The 21987-nt window shown below is 42.1% G+C and overlaps 1 protein-coding gene across 2 annotated transcripts in view; it reads left to right on the top strand.

Annotated features, from left to right (window-relative positions):
• Positions 1–21987, top strand: part of cep162 (centrosomal protein 162) — a 110803-nt gene that overhangs the window by 11035 nt on the left and 77781 nt on the right. The window contains exons 4-7 of one of the 2 annotated variants that reach the window (XM_034173964.1): positions 8643–8762; positions 13308–13464; positions 15101–15165; positions 15249–15310. In XM_034173964.1, coding sequence (XP_034029855.1) covers positions 8643–8762; positions 13308–13464; positions 15101–15165; positions 15249–15310 — 404 coding nt within the window. Of the gene's footprint in view, positions 1–8642; positions 8763–13304; positions 13465–15100; positions 15166–15248; positions 15311–21987 lie in introns of both variants that reach the window. The other variant, XM_034173963.1, reaches the window with a different exon arrangement.

The raw sequence follows: 21987 nt of genomic DNA, 5'->3' as shown, positions 1-21987 counted from the left end.
GGTCATAAACTCACTGGCCACTGCCAGGGCTACAACTAATGATTATTTTGATAATTGGTAAAATGTCATTGATTCATTGACTAATTGGGTAATTGCAACAACAATAAGCTATTTTTAGTCCTGTATTCAGATTATACCATGTGTTGGTATTGCTATCTGCTAGTAAGTATAAGAAAACAAAAATACCTGAAGTAAATCAACCTCATTGGTTTATGGGGGGAAAATGCAGATTTGGATATATAGGTAGAAATAGATTGCTAACTTCACTTAAATTGATGTGCCATCAATGACGCCCAGCCATTATCACCGTAGACATTATGTACGTAAATGCCTCATAACTTGCTGCAACGTAATCCAGCGTCACCGCCATATTGGATGGGTCTCTTCACAATAGGCTCACACCAGAGTCAACCGGAGTCAATGGAGAGTGAGCAAATTTGTCAGTATTTTGTGCTGCTTACAGTTGCAATAACCGGCGCAGTATAGAAACCAGATCGCATGGGATTACCTTTCATAAATAAGATTGAACAATAATTTTGGTTATTTTACCATTTTTAATATTATGTTATGGTAACAAACGATACTTATGTGTAACGTTATTACAGCAGGAACTGGTACGCTCTCTCATTAGCTGTTTCCATCCATCTAGTATCACAGCTTGTGGGAATATTCGTTAATGCAGTAAAAGGAACAGTGCATTTGTGCGCATTTCCATCTACTTATGCACTTTTGTTTCACAATTCTTTGGAACTGAGTGGTGTCTATTTCACAAAGTAAGGCTACACCACATCACAAAATTAACTCCACTGGCTTTGCAGAGTGCCAGCACACGCAAGAAGCTGTGCAGTGCACTTCTTTTTCAAGGCTTTCAGCTCTCCAGCCCCAGTCAAAAGCCTAACAAGGTAGTTTAAGACCCTGGAATAACCTGGAACTTTCTTTTCCTGGTCTTTAAAAAAATGTTCATCTTTGTAACAAATATTAAAGCAAAAATCCACACAGGCTAGGTGCTCCCATGCAAAAAAAGACAAAAAAAAAAAATAAATAAAAATACCTCATTTTTTTTTATTTATTAGGGGTGTCTAATAAGAGTTTTTTTGTTGTTGTTGTTGTTTTTGTTTTTTGCATGGGAGCGCTTAGGCTGTGCAGATTTTTGCTTTAATATTTGTCTCACCTTGATCCAGCACACCGTCTTACACATCTTGGATGTGTGTGTCTTTTTGATTCATCTTTGTAACAAAACCAGGTGAGGAAATTAAAGTGGTGTGTGTGTGTGTGTGTGTGTGTGTGTGTGTGTGTGTGTGTGTGTGTGTGTGTGTGTGTGTGTGTGTGTGTGAGAGAGAGAGAAATTAATTCAAATGAACAATCCAAACTTGTTTCTTTACTAAATTATAAAATTAATTTACACATTTATCTATATGCCATACCATACGAGGTCTGTCCATAAAGTATCGTACCTTTTTATTTTTTTCAAAAACTATATGGATTTCATTCATATGTTTTTACGTCAGACATGCTTGAACCCTTGTGCGCATGCGCAAGTTTTTCCACGCCTGTCAGTGACGTCATTCGCCTGTGAGCACACCTTGTGGAAGGAGTGGTCCCGCCCCCTCGTCGGATTTTCATTGTCTGGAAATGGCGGAATAAAAAGGACTTTTTTTCCATCAGAATTTTTTCAGAAGCTGTTAGAGACTGGCACCTGGAAACCATTCGAAAAATTTATCTGGCTTTCAGTGAAAATTTTACGGGCTTTACAGAGAATAAGGACTTTAACTACAGGTTTAAGGACCCCTTTAAAGGACGGTCGGTGCGCCGCGCTGCGAGCTGCGACGATGCGGCACAAACCACTGGATCATTTCTAAGCTGATGGCTCTGTGGATACGAGACCGTCGTGTGCTCTTTCTCTGGTTATCACAAGACCTGGACATCAGCCATTTTCCGGCAGATTTCACTTTTTACAAGAGATTTGTCATGGAAAGCCGCGCGGAGGCTTCGCGCGTCACGACCGATTCGCTGATGAAGCGAGACAAAGGAACACCTCCGTTTCGGAGTGTTAGAGGACAAGTTGGGACATGTCTATCTCGGCTTTCAGTGCTTACCAGCCCAGTGAGTATAAAAGAACTTGTGGAGAGCTGGACATGTCCCAACTTGTCCTCTAACACTCCGAAACGGAGGTGTTCCTTTGTCTCGCTTCATCAGCGAATCGGTCGTGACGCGCGAAGCCTCCGCGCGGCTTTCCATGACAAAATCTCTTGTTAAAAGTGAAATCTGCCGGAAAATGGCTGATGTCCAGGTCTTGTGATAACCAGAGAAAGAGCACACGACGGTCTCGTATCCACAGAGCCATCAGCTTAGAAATGATCCAGTGGTTTGTGCCGCATCGTCGCAGCTCGCAGCGCGGCGCACCGACCGTCCTTTAAAGGGGTCCTTAAACCTGTAGTTAAAGTCCTTATTCTCTGTAAAGCCCGTAAAATTTTCACTGAAAGCCAGATAAATTTTTCGAATGGTTTCCAGGTGCCAGTCTCTAACAGCTTCTGAAAAAATTCTGATGGAAAAAAAGTCCTTTTTATTCCGCCATTTCCAGACAATGAAAATCCGACGAGGGGGCGGGACCACTCCTTCCACAAGGCGTGCTCACAGGCGAATGACGTCACCGACAGGCGTGGAAAAACTCACGCATGCGCACAAGGGTTCAAGCATGTCTGACGTAAAAACATATGAATGAAATCCATATAGTTTTTGAAAAAAATAAAAAGGTACGATACTTTACGGACAGACCTCGTATGTCTTTGTTAAAGAGCATAAGACAAAGTCTTTCAGCAGGAAAGTATGTATTTTAATGTATGACAGCATCCTGTATCGTAACTAAATCTCTGCTGTTTCTAACAAACCAAACCGTGGGAAAATCGGGTAAAAATTTGGGGAGTTACAGATTATTGTAGTTGGGGGTCCACCTTCCGCAGTACAAGTAAATATACTGGAGGCACAATAGGGACCCATTCAAGATGGCGGCAGACTAATGCGTCAGCACCAATAGGCAGCGGGGGTCCATGAGGCGTCTACGTATGTAATGTCTATGATTATCACCAACTAGGTTAAACGTTTAGCAATTCAGACAGACAATGTGCACTTTCTATGCTCACACAGAGTATTGCGCTTGTGTTCTCAGTGTAAATATGCTGTACTTATGCTGTTGCTTTGGAAATATGCAGTTTTTTTCCTCTCTGTTTATACGACTGACTGGTAACAAATAATTACATTAACAAGCTGTTTCATTGATCTGCAGCATGGTAATGTTTCAGATACAACAGTAGCAGGATTACAGTGAAATACAGCTCATAAGTCAAGCGTACTGTGTATGTTAGTAAAGAAACAGCATGAAGAGCATCAAAACACTATTAAAAGCAAGCTAAAAACTGATGATTATTAAAATGGCAAAGCAGAATAAGCAGTATGAGTACATGCAAGTAGAGCTTTGTGTGTTATATGCGTTGTGTACTGTAATAAAACTGAAGCAACACAATATGCAAAAATTCCAAGTATTCAAGTATGCTGAAGCCAAAACATGACCATTGCTTAAATTGACTGACTAGAAAGGAGGGAAGTGTATGACTTCTCCTGTGTGGGATGTAACTCTATTCTACTTTACTCTCATGAAAAGTCTGGGTTAACTGGGATAATGCATAAAAAGTGCCTTGTCCAGGCACACAGACCGGTAGCCTCAAGTGGACATATCTTGAATTGGTCTTTGGTCTTTATGAACCTTTCTTGCCTTGGTGACTGGTCTGGCATCACCCTACACACAGACTCACTGTCTCACTAACGCAGCCTGTTTCTCTGAGCTTCTGATCTGTACCTCGTATGTTCAGTTCTCTGACCATTCTTTTGGAGGCTACATTTTTGCTAGGGGTCACCAGAGGTAAGACACTGAGTCCACTGAAACACATTTTTTTTCATTATTGCATGCATTTTTCATTCATTTCCTATACTCTGTTACTCCAGTTAAGGGTCATGGGGTCTGGAGCATATCCCAGCAGACACAGGGTGAGAGGCAGGGTACACCCTGGACAGGACAGCAAGGTGCTTGCTCACAGGTTGCATAAGCCCCAGTCACATTATGACGGATCAAGAAAACGTATGATGTTTGTGTTCATTTTTAGCACACAAAGTAATTTTCCCATCCACACCTTGTCAGCTGATGTTAGCCAAGTCCCTGATGATATCAGGCAGAGAACTTTGCTGTTGCTTGCATGTGTTTTTTTTTTGTTTTTTGTTTTGTTTTGCCGTTTTGTCCTCTGCGTGTCATTTATTACATCTGCCTAAGATGTAATAAAATCGTTGGTGTTTATTTGTTTGTCTTTTAGAAGGATTACATCAAAACTACTGCTCAGATTTTGACAAAATAGTCACCACAGATACAACCCCAATTCCAGTGAAGTTGAGACATTATGTGAAATGTAAATAAAAACAGAATACGATTTGCAAATCCTCTTCAACCTATATTCAGTTGAATACACCACAAAGACAAGATATTTAATGTTCAAACTGATAAAGGTTATTGTTTTTGTGTGTGTTGCTCATTTTGAAATGGATACCTGCAGCATGTTTCAAAAAAGCTCGGACAGTGGTATGTTTACCACTGTATTACATCACCTTTTCTTTTAACAACACTCAATAAGTGTTTTGTAACTGAGGACACTAATTGTGAGTGTCATGATTGGGTATCAATGGAGCATCCTCAAAAATCTCAGCCATTTACAATGCTCAAAGAACACCTGTTTGGAACATTCCACAGGTGAACAGGTTAATTGGAAGCAAAGATGGGGCGAGGATCACCACTTTGCGAACAACTGCTTGAAAAAATAGTCCAACCGTTTAAGAACAATGTTTCTCAATGTTCAATTGCAAGGAATTTAGGGATTCCATCATCTACAGTCCATAATATAATCAGAAGATTCAGAGAATCTGGAGAACGTTTTACACATAAGCGGCAAGGCCTGAAAACATTGAATGCCTGTGACCTTTGATCCCTCAGGCAGCACTGCATTAAAAACTGACATTGTGTAAAGGATCTTACCGCATGGGCTCAGGAACACTTCAGAAAACCATTGTCAGTTAACACACTTCATTGCTACATCTACAAGTGCCAGTTAAAACTCTGCCATGTAAAGTGAAAGCCATACATCAACAACATCCAGAAACGCAGCCGCCTTCTCTGGGCCCAAGCTCATTTGAAATGGACAGACGCAAAGTGGAAAAGTGTGCTGTGATCTGATGAGTCCACATTTCAAATTGTTTTTGGAAATCATGGACGTCGTGTCCTTCGGACAAAAGAGGAAGAGGACCATTCAGATCGTTACCAGTGCAAAGTTCAAAAGCCGGCATCTGTAATGGTATGGGAGTGTGTTAGTGTCCATGGCATGGGCAGCTTACACATCTGTGATGGCACCAACAATTCTGAAAGGTACATCCAGGTTTTGGAGCAACACATGCTGCCGTACAAGCAACGTCTTTTTCAGGGACGTCCCTGCTTATTTCAGCAAGACAATGCCAAGCCACATTCTGCATGTGTTACAACAGCGTGGCTTCATAGTAAAAGAGTGCAGGTACTAGACTGGCCTGCCTGCAGTCCAGACCTGTCGCCCATTGAAAATGTGTGGCGCATTATGAAGCGCAAAATACGACAATGGAGACCCTGGAATGTTGAACAACTAAAGTCGTACATCAAGCAAGATTGGGAAAGAATTCCACCTACAAAACTTCAGCGATTAGTGTCCTCAGTTCCCAAACGCTTATTGAGTGTTGTTAGAAGGAAAGGTGATGTAACACAGTGGTAAACATACCACTGTCCCAGCTTTGTTGAAATGTGTTGCAGGCATCCATTTCAAAATTAGCAAATATTTGCACATAAACAATAAAGTTTATCAGTTTGAACATTAAATATCTTGTCTTTGTGGTGTATTCAATTGAATATACACTCAACAGAAATATAAACGCAACACTTTTGGTTTTGCTCCCATTTTGTATGAGATGAACTCAAAGATCTAAAACTTTTTCCACATACACAATATCACCATTTCCCTCAAATATTGTTCACAAACCAGTCTAAATCTGTGATAGTGAGCACTTCTCCTTTGCTGAGATAATCCACCCCACCTCACAGGTGTGCCATATCAAGATGCTGATTAAACACCATGATTAGTGCACAGTTGTGCCTTAGACTGTCCACAATAAAAGGCCACTCTGAAAGGTGCAGTTTTGTTTTATTGGGGGGGATACCAGTCAGTATCTGGTGTGACCACCATTTGCCTCATGCAGTACAACACATCTCCTTCGCATAGAGTTGATCAGGTTGTCAATTGTGGCCTGTGGAATGTTGGTCCACTCCTCTTCAATGGCTGTGCAAAGTTGCTGGATATTGGCAGGAACTGGTACACGCTGTCGTATACGCCGGTCCAGAGCATCCCAAACATGCTCAATGGGTGACATGTCCGGTGAGTATGCCAGCCATGCAAGAACTGGGACATTTTCAGCTTCCAAGAATTGTGTACAGATCCTTGCAACATGGGGCCGTGCATTATCCTGCTGCAACATGAGGTGATGTTCTTGGATGTATGGCACAACAATGGGCCTCAGGATCTCATCACGGTATCTCTGTGCATTCAAAATGCCAACAATAAAATGCACCTGTGTTCTTCGTCCATAACAGACGCCTGCCCATACCATAACCCCACCACCACCATGGGCCACTCGATCCACAACATTGACATCAGAAAACCGCTCACCCACACAACGCCACACACGCTGTCTGCCATCTGCCCTGAACAGTGTGAACCGGGATTCATCCGTGAAGAGAACACCTCTCCAACGTGCCAAACGCCAGCAAATGTGAGCATTTGCCCACTCAAGTCGGTTACGACGACGAACTGGAGTCAGGTGGATACCCCGATGAGGACGACGAGCATGCAGATGAGTTTCCCTGAGACGGTTTCTGACAGTTTGTGCCGAAATTCTTTGGTTATGCAAACCTATTGTTTCAGCAGCTGTCCGAGTGGCTGGTCTCAGATGATCTTGGAGGTGAACATGCTGGATGTGGAGGTCCTGGGCTGGTGTGATTACACATGGTCTGCGGTTGTGAGGCTGGTTGGGTGTACTGCCAAATTATCTGAAACGCCTTTGGAGACGGCTTATGGTAGAGAAATGAACATTCAATACACGAGCAACCGCTCTGGTTGACATTCCTGCTGTCAGCATGCCAATTGCACGCTCCCTCAAATCTTGCGACATCTGTGGCATTGTGCTGTTTGATAAAACTGCACCTTTCAGAGTGGCCTTTTATTGTGGGCAGTCTAAGGCACACCTGTGCACTAATCATGGTGTCTAATCAGCATCTTGATATGGCACACCTGTGAGGTGGGATGGATTATCTCAGCAAAGAAGAAGTGCTCACTATCAGATTTAGACTGGTTTGTGAACAATATTTGAGGGAAATGGTGATATTGTGTATGTGGAAAAAGTTTTAGATCTTTGAGTTCATCTCATACAAAATGGGAGCAAAACCAAAAGTGTTGCGTTTATATTTTTGTTGAGTGTAGGTTGAAAAGGATTTGCAAATCAATGTATTCTGTTTTTATTTACATTTTACACAACGTCCCAACTTCATTGGAATTGGGGTTGTAGATATTAGGCCATGGTAGACTCCATTAAATTTTGAAGGTAAGCCAGATTCTGGATCAAGATTTCACTTTATATAGGCTTTGAAGGATGATGTCAAAACAACTTCAGGGATTCTTACCAAATTTGCACCACAGATAGATATTACGGGATGGAAGATTCCACTGAATTTTGGAGGCAATCCAGATTGGCGGATGTCAGAAATCTCTGATTGCTCTTCTTTTTCTTGCCGTTGTCCAACTCTTCATGCTGGTATTCCGATTGGTCAAAGTCAGCAAGCGGTGAAAGGACCAACACATTAAGTACATTACATTAAATTTGTCTTTTGGGTTCTCCAGCCATTAAAGTCATTGACTACTAGTCAATGACTAGATATATATAACAACTGTGACTCAACTTAATACTTAATTTAATTAACTGCTGTAGATTCTCTTTTATCTGTTGCATCTGGATCATACATTTCTACAAAGAAATGCCTTCACTTACACCAGGGGTGGACTTGAAGGGCCAAGACTGCGCAGGTTTTACTTGCTATTGATCAAATCAGCAGGTGCTTTCACAGATGATCTGTACTTTAGCTTTAGGAGAGGAGTTAATAAGTAAAACCACCTGTTGAGGTGATCAAAACCTGTGCTGTCTGTGCCCTTGACACAGACATGCGTAGCACATTGAAGATTCAGAGTGTTATCCTGCATACAACGCTGAACCTCTTCAGATTGCCTTCAACCAGTTACTTGTTTATATGGAGGCACAATATTATGACTCTGTCAATGTGGACTTATGTTCTGAGATTTAAGATGTTTTATATTTCAGTAAATTGTAACCTTAAGAAAAATAAATTGTCCACATGTTGTTTCTTTCATTGTCAGATGTCAGTCAGCAGTGAGCACAGTTTGAGGTTTTCAGCCTCACTTCCTTCTTATTGATCAGAATATAATCACAGTTTCCTAAAATTTTGTATTTCTGTCCAGGAGCACCAAAATCTCCAAAAACCTTCAGAAAGTCTTTGAGGAGGTCTCAGCCAATTGAAGAGGAAGATCAGGTGGATCCAGGAAACACTGGCTTGCAAGAAGAGAGAGGCGAGGCAGAGGGTGAGTCCAGGAGAGTTGTGGATGTGTGTCTGATGGCTGTATGGGGTCAATGCTGAGTTTTTATTACACTGAGCTATTGGTTCATCTGTGTTGTGTCCTCTCCTCTCTGATAGCACAGCTGTTTGAGTACATTTGATAGTGGAATCACTAATGGGATAATGAAAAGATCTGTGCCACATTTGTGTTTTTTTTTTTTTTTTTTTTTTTAACTCCAATGCTCTATGAGCCAGAGTAAGATGAAAATGAGACAGACAGACAATTTGTCAGATTTTCATCTTCAGAAATGTGTTGCAAGAATAGAAAACCCAAGACAATCTAATATGTTACATGTTTAGAAGCCCAGAGGAATAAATGCTATTTTAGGCATGGTATTAATGACGCTGTGTGCCAGCAAAGCAGGCTGTTGTTTTCACTGGTGTCTGTCTGTTTCTTTCAGACTTGGTGGGAACATTACTTGGATACATATCTAGAGGTCGTTAGATTTTTGGTGTTGTTTGGTCAAAGATCAAGGAAAGCATGGCTGGCAAACATGCAAAACACCTGGTGTGAAATATGGGGGGATTATAGTGATCAGCATGTCTGTCTGTCCATCTGTTTTTGCTCGTTAGCACGATATCTCAAGAACCACTTGACCAATTTAATTCATACACTGAACAAAAATATAAAAGCAACACTTTAGTTTTTGCTCCCATTTTTCATGAGCTGAACTCTAACTCTGAAGATCTACAACATTGTCTATATACACAAAGACCTGTTTCTGTCAAATACTGTTCACAAATCTGCTTCTATCTGTTAGTGAGCACTTCTCCTTTGCCAAGATAATCCATCCCACCTCACAGGTGTGGCATATCCAGATGCTGATTAGACAGTGTGATTATTGCACAGGTGTGCATAAGGCTGGTCACAATAAAAGACCACTCTGAAATGTGCAGTTTTATCACACAGCACAATTCAGGGTTCTCCCCAGAAATGTTTAGTACAGCGGTGTTGTTGGCAGCTATGACCCGAAGCGGCGCGCACCGCTTCCACTCAGGGTCCTATTCGACCTTGTGTCCTGAAGACCTAAGACAAATACAAAAATCTTAGGGCCCCTTCACACATAGTGTGAAGTTTGAACGAAGTGCACACTTAGTGCACATGATGCAGGAATCATAAGCTTCAGCGAGTGCACACAGAGCAACCAATGACAGCCTACCAGGTTGAAACGGACCGTCAGATCAGAACACACAGCGGGCGATCTGACCGTCACATCACCCATGTGAGCTCTGTTCCACAAGACATGGTGTGTGTGTGCTGCGGCACGCCGTCCACAAGACGCGTGTCGGGCAGAGAACGCGCGCGGCCGACTGAATGCACAGGACCAGTAGTTGTGGACATCAGAGCACACTGCTGCTCATTCATGTCATTTAATGACTCTGTGTCTGTGACCATGGGTCATCTACAGAGAAACAGACGGATCATATTTGTTGCTCGCTCGATAAATGCGGTGATTTTATATGGTGTGTGATTTAAATTTTTTTTTTTTGTAATACTTCCATGTCCTTCCTGATATGAGGCAGATTCCCACAGCTTTCAAAGGACGGCTCTGTAGCTCAGTTGTAAAGTCGCTGACTGGCAATTAGAGCTTTTTATGATTTCAGTGCGACATGTCCTTTAAAACATAGAATGGAAATAGTGCACCCCGCTATCCAGCACCAAAATCTTGGTGTGTCCCTGTACCTGAAGAATTTCAAATTCCGTTCTGCCATTTTCTCCATAAAAGCCTCCCTGTTCACTGTCGCAGGAGCTGCACCATCTTTGTTAGCCTCTGATCTGATTGATCCCACGGCAGATGGCGTTGATCAATTCCGCTGTGCACCTGCCTCCGCACGCTCGGGGCTGCCATGCCTCCTCCCCGGATGGACTGTCAATCGCACAGGCTGTGTACCCTCCAAGATGAAACAAAAATGCAGAGATTGTCCTCTCATTATATGGTTTCATGTAACGCTTGCGTTTTGTCATGGTTTGAGTCTTGGTTGCCAACTCTGGCAACCTCTGGTTGCAGAGGTTGATTATGTGAAATTTCCAAGCAAAAATGGATTTGCATGCAGTGAGATTCCCACAAAGTCTCGCGCTAAAACAACGCGAGATGATGCCTCTTAGTATAGCAGCGCAACGCTGTGGGGAGAACCCTGCCACAGATGTCGCAAGTTTTGAGGGAGTGTGCAGTCAGCATGCTGACTGTAGGAATGTCCACCAGAGCTGTTGTCCGTGATTTGAATGTTCGCTTCTCTGCCATAAGCCGTCTCCAGAGGCATTTCAGAGAATCTGGCACTACATCCAACTGCAGACCACGTGTAACTACACCAGCCTAGGACTTCCACATCCAGCATGTTCACCTCCAAGGTCATCTGAGACCAGCCACCCGGACAGCTGCTGCAACAGTCAGTTTGCAGAACCAAAGAATTTCTGCACAAACTGTCACAAACCATCTCAGGGATGCTCATGTACATGCTTGTCATCCTCATCAGAGTCCCGACCTGACTGCAATTCGTCATCGTAACCGACTTGAGTGGGCAAATACCTACATTTAGTGGCGTCTGGTTGCTGATTAACTGTATGTGAAGGAGATGTGTTGCACTGCATGAGGCAAATGGTGGTCACACCAGATGCTGACGGGTTTTCCGACACCCCACCCCCCCCCCCCCCCCCATTAAAGCAATACTACACATTTCAGAGTGGCCTTTTATTGTGGCCAGCCTAAGGCACACCTGTGCAATAACAGTAATCATGTTGTCTAATCAGCATCTTGATATGCCACACCTGTGAGGTTGGATGGATTATCTTGGCAAAGGAGAAGTGCTCTTAGAAGTACTCTTGGATGTTCCCCCTACATGAGTCGATTTCAAGGTCACAGCGAAATATTCAGGATATTGTCATTGCCACCCTTGTTAATGCAATATCTCAACAACGAGTTGACCAATTTCATTCATTCAAGGGTGTACTTGGGTGATCCCTGGCACTTTGAGTGATTAAAGTTCTCCATTGTTACGGCAGATTTCCATCAATTGGGCTGCCATTGATTCTACTATTTAATGTCAGTTCAAATAAGTTGAATTTAATTTTGTTCAATCAGTTTAACAGGCATTGAGGTGCAGTTTCATATTTTGTGTAATTGAGTCCTAGCTGTGGCATGACTTCTGTGTCATGAATGGAAAGTTGTTGCAATGGAAATGAGTACAATTTTTTTTCCTGTTACCACAACCCTCAGTCTGTAAAATAAAAAAACATTTGTGAGCAAATATGGACTTTTTGTTCTTATCCTTTAAAATTGTGTGCAAAATACAACATTTGGTATCTCATTTTCAAAAAGTTTTCCCAGGGGAGACTCCCCCTGACCCCCACCACTCTCCCACACCCTCTCCAGCATTGGCCCTCGCAGTCCAACAGTTTCAGATTTTTTTGACCTCACCCTGATTATACGTATGTTTGGAATAAGAGAAAACGTCATTTTTTAAACTAAGTCCAAAATATGGCCATCGTGTATTGCAAAGAGTTTGCTTCCGTCTGTCTGTGCTCAGCATAAGTCCAGTCTTATTGCTGCCAGGGTCTTGAAATTCACAGGGAGCATTCTTGGGACACAGGCCTTGGAGAAGTTCAAAGATGGCTAGCCTTGACCTATTTTAAGAAGTCAAAAGGTCACATTCTGTTTCCTATTGTTATGCTTATATGGCCAAGAGTATTTTAGCACTGAGTTATGTTTATTTTTCTTTTTGTCAGTGATTTTATTTTTTTTATTAGCCTTTTCTAAATCTGAAGGAAAAAGTCAAACCACTTTTTAAATTTCTGCTCATCCTTTGTTTGACCAGGAAAACGAAACATGGCTTGTATATAAGATTTCTGTTCATCCTTATTGTTGTTGTAGCTGTCTTCACCTTGTTTTACTTTCAGTGCTGGGGCGCAATCGCAAAAAGAGTTTCTGTGAAAAGGTAGATGATGAACAGCTTATGATTTAACATGTTAAAAAAAAATCAGTCAGATTATGATAATTATTTTTTACTTTAATCTCTGCACTTTGTATTACTGATTTATGAGGACCAGGGGAATATGTCGTCTTCTAATAAATCTTGTTTTGTCTAGCTCAACAGCCAGGAAACCTAGAGGGATGATTTAAAGAATTCATCACCAAAATATTTGTTATTGATTGGTATGAATGACTTCATAATGAAGTCTTATGATAAAGTCATACATAGTCAAAAACATAATTATATAGACATAATTATATACTTATATTTACTTTAATTTTTTTTGTTGTGTAGAGTGCGCAGGGTATGCCTTTCATTGCCAAAAGAATGGGTGCAAGCAGAAATAGAAATGCAACTCCTTTTTGTAGCTTTTGCACATCCTCTTTTAGTCAGGTGGAAGCCAAATATGGGATGTTTCACTTCATGTTTCAACAAAACAGAAGTACATTTTTTATATTTCATTTTTTCATATTATACCTGTGGTTTTGTGTGTTTTCTTCATCCATTTATGAAAACGTTGTGTTGGCATCTGGACCAGTAGTGAAAATGACCAATAAGGGCCTGGACACTCTGGAAGAAGAGGAGGAGAAGGCCAGGTTCTTTGCTCAACTGGAAGCAGAGGCTTTATCTGATATAGATTACTCCAAGCTCAACAGAGAGCTGGACCTTTCAAGTTCTACCATTGATAGTGACCTCAGGTATGTGACTGTTCATGGTCTGACATTACACCCAATCGCCAGTAAACGCCAGAATAAACTAGTCTGAGACTAACTTAAGAGGGAAGTCCACTCTTGCTGTGGTCACCAACCCTGCTCCACCCACCCCTGTTTTCTATCTCTTTGGTGCTCTGCCCACAACTAATTAGCTTGATCTGGTATATAAAATTGCTTCAAACTGTTTGAATTTCCATGAATTAACTGTGGTTGGAACAGATTTGGTGGAAAATACGCAGGGAAGGTGATGTCCAGGAGCAGGGTGCTTGAGCACTTTTAAACTGCAAATAAATACATTGATGCTCTTTTGATCATCAATATCACGAAATCAGTGTTATTTACTTTAAAACTTAAACATATAGCTGATATTTTCACTTTGTAAATGGACAGACGACATCAATTTTAATTTCAGTAACTTGTCCACAATTAGTTTGTTTAAAATGATAACCATAAGTCAAAACTGCCTGCCTGTGCAAGACTCCAGTGAAATGACCGGCAGGTCTGTATGGTGTGAACAGAAATCATCTTTTTTTTTTTTCTTCCTCCCGCTTCCTTTCTCTGTGACTATGTTTACATGCCGTTAATATTCGGATCACTATTCCGGTTTCTGAATCATTAGGAATAATCCGTTTACATGCTTAAGCAGACAGAGTTACTCCTGTATACATGGTCACTGGTATCATTTGGAATATCCCAATTTAAACAGTGACGCATGGACACCATCAATAAACGACATTATATTCATGTCTTTCACAATACTAATGAAGTATTCGGTTTCCTCCTTGCTCCAAAAGTGTGGTGCTGTGCTGCCGCATCTGGATTTCGCCATACTTGTTTACCTCTGCTTCTCTGGTGTCCGGTGGGTTGCGGGCACCGCATACAAGTAGTTGCCGTACACAAAAGACCAAGATTCCTTGCGGATAGCACATGCGCAGAACACAAAATAATGTTCCTTTCTATGGGGATATTCCAATGCGCGTTTATATGACCCGATATTCGGGTTAGAAAAGGAGTAACCCAGCGGCCATATTCTGGTTTTTAAAAACCGGAATATGAGCATATTCAGGTTTTTGCGGGTGTTTACATGGCCGTGCGCAACTGGGTTATTGCTAATATTCCAGTTATGAAAGGGTTATTGGTTGCATGTAAACGTAGTCTGTCATAGTCAGCTCTCCTCGGCCTGCAGAGGATAGAGCTCTATCATTCATGGCTATCTGTCTGCTACAAAACATGTAATAGGCAGGCACTAAAATGTTTTGAACTGTTAAGCTTTATTCACTATGCCCGCAAAAAAATATAAGCAGTCTAAAAGTTATCGGAACTAAATTTATCGGAAGCTAATTGGTCCGCTGATGGTTTTCAAAGTTATCTGGAAAAGCTGCTCCGCTAATGAAAATGTTAGCTTCGATAATTACCGGTTAGCGGATTAGCAGAACTATGCCCACCACTGACTGCAGGCGATATAGTACATTATAAGAAGTTGTTGATTTTATCAGTGGCAGAGGATGCGCACATTGGTGTACATACGAAGTCGGAGCTCAGTTTTGAAGTCTGTGCTGCTGATCTGTCCTTGGAACTCGTTGTGGATGTGATGTTCTGTGGATGTATTTCCTCTGCCCAGGAAAGCGGGAGAAAGAGTGGAGCAGAGTGATGATGGAATCACTAAGTCTGCAAGACACTCTCCAGGTAACAGAATCAACCATTTTCATTATGATATCAATACACAATTTGGGGTCTCATAATTAAATTTTGTCCCTCATCTTTTACAGACTCTCCTCATTACAGTGAGGATTTTGAAGATGAGGATAGTGGACGTGAACCACTGCATGAGGTTTGAGTTCTACAATAGTTACAATGAATGAATAAATAAATAATTTTAAGACCATAGTGCATCAAGCAGTTTAGTAAATAAAAATATTTTTTTAATAGATGCCTATAAAGTGCTTAATGGTAGTACATTTTCTTGTTTCCTAGATGCTAGCAAAGCTTTCGATAGGGTAAATCACTCAGTATTATATAAAGTTCTCATTAGGAGAGGAGTTCCTAATTGTCAGATTACTGGTAGTATGGTATACTAACCAGGAAATGTATCAGTTGGGGTAATGATCTGAGTTTTTTGGTGTATCTAATGGTGTTAGACAGTGTGGCATTTTGTCCCCTCATTTATTTAGTATCTACATGGATGACCTGAGCCACAGGCTAAATATTTGTCATGTGGTTACATTATGTATGCAGATGACCTAATGCTAATTGCACCCTCAGTGGCAGGGCTCAACAAACTGTTGAAAGTATGTGAGCTGTTTGGTGACAACCACTGTGTAATATACAACCCCAAGAAGTACTGAAAGAAGCTGACTCCTGTAGATACCTCGGACACATAATCACTAATGACCTAAGTGATGACCTTGATCTGGCCAGACAATGCAGGCAGCTATATGCTCAAGGGAATATGATCCTATACAAATTTCATATGTGTAAACATGATGTTAAATTAACCCAATTAATTATGTTGATACTGCTGTCCTATGTACACAGCTCAACTTTGGTGGAACTACAAGAAATCAAAACAAACTATGTGTCCTATCATAACATTTTTAAATTATTCATTGGATTTTCCAAATATGAGAGTACAAGTACATTCTGCACAGTCTTTGATGTACAGTGTTATCAGGCTGTGATCAGGAATTTGGCATATCGGTTCATGCAGCGCTTAGACAAGTCTGTGAATCCTTTCATATGTGCAATTCTTGACACCAGCTTAAAATATCGGGTGTCCCAAAAAAATAATGTAACATTTTATCAGCAAAGAAAATGGTCAAAGCATATGTCTAGGAAATAAATTCATGGCTGGATAGAAAGCTGAAAGGTTGAAGTTTTTCATACCAATGTCAATATTGGCCCTGCATTTTGTCAGTCTAGCATAAAGCTGCTGCACTTGTTTGACACTCTTGGTCTGGTGCCAAAACTCAATAATTTTTTATTCACTGTAGTATGGTTAATCTTGGCATTTCTTGAGTCTTGCTTGGCATCAACATAAACTTTAGGGTCTCTGCAAGTAAAAAAAGAAACATAAGTGATTAAGCTTGTAGCATTTAAGGGTGAAACCATCCATCCATCCATCCATCCATCTTCTACCGCTTAGTCCAATTAAGGGTTGTTGTATATTTTTTTGGGACCACCCTATATATGTCCAGGATTAGGACCCATTGGTTACGAATGTTCTATACGAACTTCTTACAAACTTCAGTATAAGTTTGTAACTGCCCACATATGGACATATGCACATATAATTTTTCTATGTACTCTTGAGTCTGGAATAAAGCCATTATTATTGTTATTATTATTAACATTGAAAAACCCTGTGGGACTCTTTAATAAACGTAGCAGTTGTAAAGGACTGTGCTGATGGTTTATAGTATTCCAGTTTTTTTGTTATTAAATTAAATCACATCCCTTCAAATCAAATCCTTACTTGCAAATACTAACTACCTGCAGTATGAACATGTCTTCTATATTCATGGGTCCTTCCAGCATTGTCACTCAGTTTTGAGAACTGCCTACTCCAGACAATCTTGCATACTGTCTGTCTGAGGTACAGATAGCGGGATGGCTGCTGAACACAGGATGCCAGACTAGCAGACTGCACATTGCAGTCTGCATTTGAAATGGATGATGTTGCGGGAATAGGCCCACTGATGGCACGAGGACTGCTGGATGACCCCTCCTGTGGCATAACCGCCTTCATGGAATTCTCATCAAATACATATTCTTTTGTTATTATTCCATGTTGTTTTGATTTTCTGTTTTTTCCAACTTTGTAAAGCTTTGTAAAAACCCTATAACTGTTAGAATGGCCTAAGCAGTGGGTCACCCCTCTGAGTCTCGCCTGCTTGAAGTTTCTCCCTCAGTATCATCAGAGGGAGTTTTTCCTTACCACTGTTGCCTGTTTGCTTGCTCTTGGCGTTGGTAAGGTTTAACCTTGCTTGTGTGAAGCGCCTTGAGTCAGCTTTGTTGTGATTTGGCGCTGTATAAATGAAATAAATTGAATTAAAGTAAACTGATACAGCACCATACTATTTGTATTTCTTAATGATTGATGTTAAAGTCCAAGATGTATTCAGGCTTCAGCCCGATTCTGGGGCCACATCCCTCAAAGGCTGCAGTCATCATATTTCATACATGGAGTGACTAGGCTCTCCCTTTTTAAAGGCTGCTGGGAAGGCAGCTGACAAATCCAGCCTTCTTTCACCTGAAAACAAAGGATACAGCAGGTGTATGTATAAATAAGCACTAAAAAATTATTTAGAAACTACAAGTTAGGCCTATTACATGAGCTTGGCACATATAGCTGTCAGTGTTGCCAGGCGACAAGTGGTAGGGGAGGAAACGGTAATGATGCAATCACAAAATGCTCCGTGGGCTTGACAGTCTCATTTCAGAATGGTTTGTTCCAAACTGGAGATTTTAGAATAAATTGCCCCATCACAACCCTTAATTGGAGTAAGCGGGTATAGAAAATGGATGGATGAATGTCCCTGTCACAACCTTTTTTTTGGAAAGTGCTGAAGGCCTTAAATGCAAGAATGGATGTACAACGTGTATGTCAAGTAAAATGAAGTAAAAAGCAAGAAATATTTTGGGTTCACACTCACTGTTTGTGTTTACATCGTTCTGATGCGAAATCAACAAGGCTGGATGCAATATATAATATGTGCCATGTCACTGGGAGGCCACGTCCCTGGGCATTCACAGTTTTCTTTGTTTCTCCTCACTGATCAGAGAAGCAGGAGGTAACAGCCTGATATACGAGGTCTGTGAGAAAAGAATCCGACCTTTTTATTTTATGCAAAAAATATATAGATTTGATTCATATGTCTTTACGTCAGCCAAGCTTGAACCTTCGTGCGCATGCGTGAGTTTTTCCACGCCTGTCGGTTGTGTCATTCGCCTGTGGGCAGGCTTTGAGTGAGCACTGGTCCACCCCTCTCGTCATCGTTTCATTGCGAGGAAATGGCGGAATGATTTGGGCTTTTTGTGGAAAAGAAATTGTGGAGAGCTGGGCTTGTCCCAACTTGTCCTTTAACACACCGAAACGGAGGTGTTCCTTTGTCTCGCTTCATCAGCGAATCGGTCGTGACGCGCGAAGCCTCCGCGCGGCTTTCCATGACAAAATCTCTTGTTAAAAGTGAAATCTGCCGTAAAATGGCTGATGTCCAGCTCTTGTGATAACCAGAGAAATTGCACACGACGGTCCCGGCTCCATACAGCGATCCGTTTAGAAATGATCTGGTGGTTTCTGCCTCTCGATGGCGGCTCGGAGCGCGGCGCGCCGTGCGTCATTGTGGGCAGTCCTTAAAGCTGTAGTAACACTCCTTATTCTCTGTGAAGCCTGTAAAATTTTCACCAAAAGCCAGATAAATTTTTCGAATGGTTTCCAGCTGCCTGTCTCTAACAGTTTCTGAAAAAATTCTGATGGGAAAAAAAGCCCAAATCATTCCGCCATTTCCTCGCAATGAAACGACGACGAGAGGGGTGGACCAGTGCTCACTCAAAGCCTGCCCACAGGCGAATGACGCAACCGACAGGCGTGGAAAAACTCGCGCATGCGCACGAAGGTTCAAGCTTGGCTGATGTAAAAACATATGAATCAAATCCATATATTTTTTGCATAAAATAAAAAGGTCGGATTCTTTTCTCAGACCTCGTATATCGACTGGTGCTTGGAGTGGAGTGGAGTGGACAGCATGCAATAGCGAGCCAGCCTGCATCACTCCACCCAGAAGCTTTGGGAGAATAAATTAAATTGGTTAACTTACTTATTTATTCCAAACTAGGAACCTAAAAGCCAAAGTGTACCAATCCACATTTCTCTTGTATCACTGTCCCTGTTGGAGGTCGGACCTCTGCATGTGAGTTTAGGAAGACAATGCCACCAACTTATTACATTACCATGCTTAATATTAATTTGACATTTTATATGATTTCATGCCTGGGATGTTCACTAAAGATGCTGCCTACGATGATTTTTTTAATGTGTACACTACAAACTTGATGCTTTATGAGATGATGTAATTTGCACAAAAATCAAGCAAACTTAAAATTGACAAAACATTGAAGGTGGTCTGGCGTGACACATCACGCGACTAGTCCAAAAAAAGAACGCATTGCAGAGTAAAGTCATCCATTGCGAATGACAACAGATGTAATCCAGTTCAAAAACGTAATGAAAGAGTTCATTCACACAGAGCGTGCAATGCTCTAAAACCCATTATTTTTAATGAGAAGCTTTGCACAAATACTACTGAGTGCTGTGACGTAGCTTTACACATCCAATAGAAATGAGGCATTAGGCCAAAACATGGAAGACAACAGAGTGCGCAAAATGTGTGTCAGAGGAACATCAGAACTGCTAATTTATACACAGTTTTCTAAAGAAAAGAGTCCTTCCAGGATAAGTTATCTCAGAGGACTCTGGAGGCAGTTGCAAGGTACCGACAAGCCCGAAGGGCGACAGGTTCTGCTGCGAGGGAGGCAAAGCATTGGGTGTGGGAGGAGTTCGGAGTAACCATGAAGAAGGACTTTTGGTCAGCACCAAGGTGCTTTTGGCGGACTGTGAGGCACGGGGGAACCATCCATGATGCAGGTTCCGTCCTGGCCATGGATCAACCAACCAGCTCTTCACTCTCACAAGGATCCTGGAGGGGGCCTAGGAGTATGCCCATCCAGTCTACATGTGTTTTGTGGACTTTGAGAAGGCGTGTGATTGGGTACTGTGGGAGGTGGTCCCTTCTACAGGGCATCCAATTTCTGTATTGGTATCAGGGCATATCCCACCTGGTCATTTCCCCCCAGAGAAGCAGAGCTGCAAGAGTGCTTTTACCGCTTGGCCCAGTGTGTGTACCGTCGGGTGCAGGCAGAAGGGCTGCTGATGCTGAGCTCTCTTTTGCAACCCAGATGTTGCCTGCTCTGGCCTTTGTGCCACCAGAAGATGTGGTCGCTTCGTTTGAGCTAGTTCAGGAAGGCCTGCCTGAGGAGCTCTAGCCTCTGGTTGACTACTTTGAGGACACCTTCATCTGTCGCCCAGGTTGGAGAAAGTGCAGGGGTCCTGTTTTCAACCTCACTATCTGGAGTATATCATCCAGAATACAGGAAGGGCTGCTATGCACAAACAACAGCGTAGAAGGCTGGCACTGCCACATGGTTGTTAGTGCCGGCTCTCACCATATGAACATCTGGGTGTTCTTAGAAATACTAAAGAAGGAACAAGCAATGAACAGTCATTGTCCAGCAGCTGGGAACCGGTGAGCCTGCCCCAGCACAAAGCCAATAGGGGACCACAGTCATTTGAACCCTATGAGATATCACCTCTCATTGTGCAACATATATACGGCATAACTTCACACGGACAAGTGTGTACTGTTTTGTTTTCTGCTGCAGTCACCAAAGCAATGGCGAAAAGTGTTTTTTTTTTTTTTTTTTTTTTTTGGTTCCCAGTGGAGAAGGGAAGATGAAGCAAGTGGGAGACGTCATCTCGGTAAGTGTTAGCCTACACAGCTATCCAGAGTAGCTATGTTCTCTCGCTTGCAAAACCGCCTCAACACGTTTGTGCTTGGGGTCATAAACAGGAAACTGAGGGATTGCCTACTGCGGGGAGGAAATGAGGTCTTGCCCCAAGTGAAGGAGTTCAAGTACCTCGGGGTCTTGTTCACGAGTGAGGGGACAATAGAGCGTGAGATTGACCAGAGAATCGGTCCAGCAGGGGCGGTATTGCATTTGCTCTACTGGTCAGTTTTCATTTCTAGTCTTGCCTACAGTCATGACGGTTGGGTCATGACCAAAAGGACTAGATCATGGGTACAAGCAGCCGACATGGTCAGGAGGGTGTCTGGTGTCTCCCTTAGATAAGGTGAGAAGCTTGGAGTAGAGCCACTGTTCATTTGCGCTGAAAAGAGCCAGCTGAGGTGGTTCATGCATTTGGTAGGGATGTCCTCTTGGCACCTCCCTTTGGAGGTGTTCTAGGCACGTCCATCTGGGGAAGACCTAAGACTAAGTATATATCTCCACACTGGCCTGGGAACGCCATGGTATCCCCATGTCAGAAGTGCAGAAGTGGTTAATATGGCCTGGGAAAAGGAAGTCTGGGTTCCCCTGCTGGAGCTCTAGCCCCCGCGGCCCGATCTTGGATAAGCGGTTGAAGATGAATGAGTGAATGACTGATTTATAGATTTGCTTTTGCTTATACTACCTCTTTTAGATATAAAACTACATAGTCTGAGACACACTTCACTTCCATGGCATAGTTTGCCACACCACATTTCTTACCACAGTGCAGCACACTTGAGTAGCCCCTGAAATTAGGAGCTCCATCTGTCTGTAAAGCACTGTGTGAGTGCGAGTATGTGGCTCGCATATCTCTCCGTTTGTCAGATCAGCCTCAGCTTTTGGATATGGCTTGCACATGGCATGATGATGTGCATCCTTTGTTATGAAAATTTGGGGAATTAATTT

This window comes from Thalassophryne amazonica, chromosome 7 (assembly GCF_902500255.1).
Source record: "Thalassophryne amazonica chromosome 7, fThaAma1.1, whole genome shotgun sequence".
NCBI lineage: Eukaryota > Metazoa > Chordata > Actinopteri > Batrachoidiformes > Batrachoididae > Thalassophryne > Thalassophryne amazonica.
Note: the sequence above shows the minus strand (reverse complement) of the source record. Positions and strands in the feature narration are given on the sequence as shown.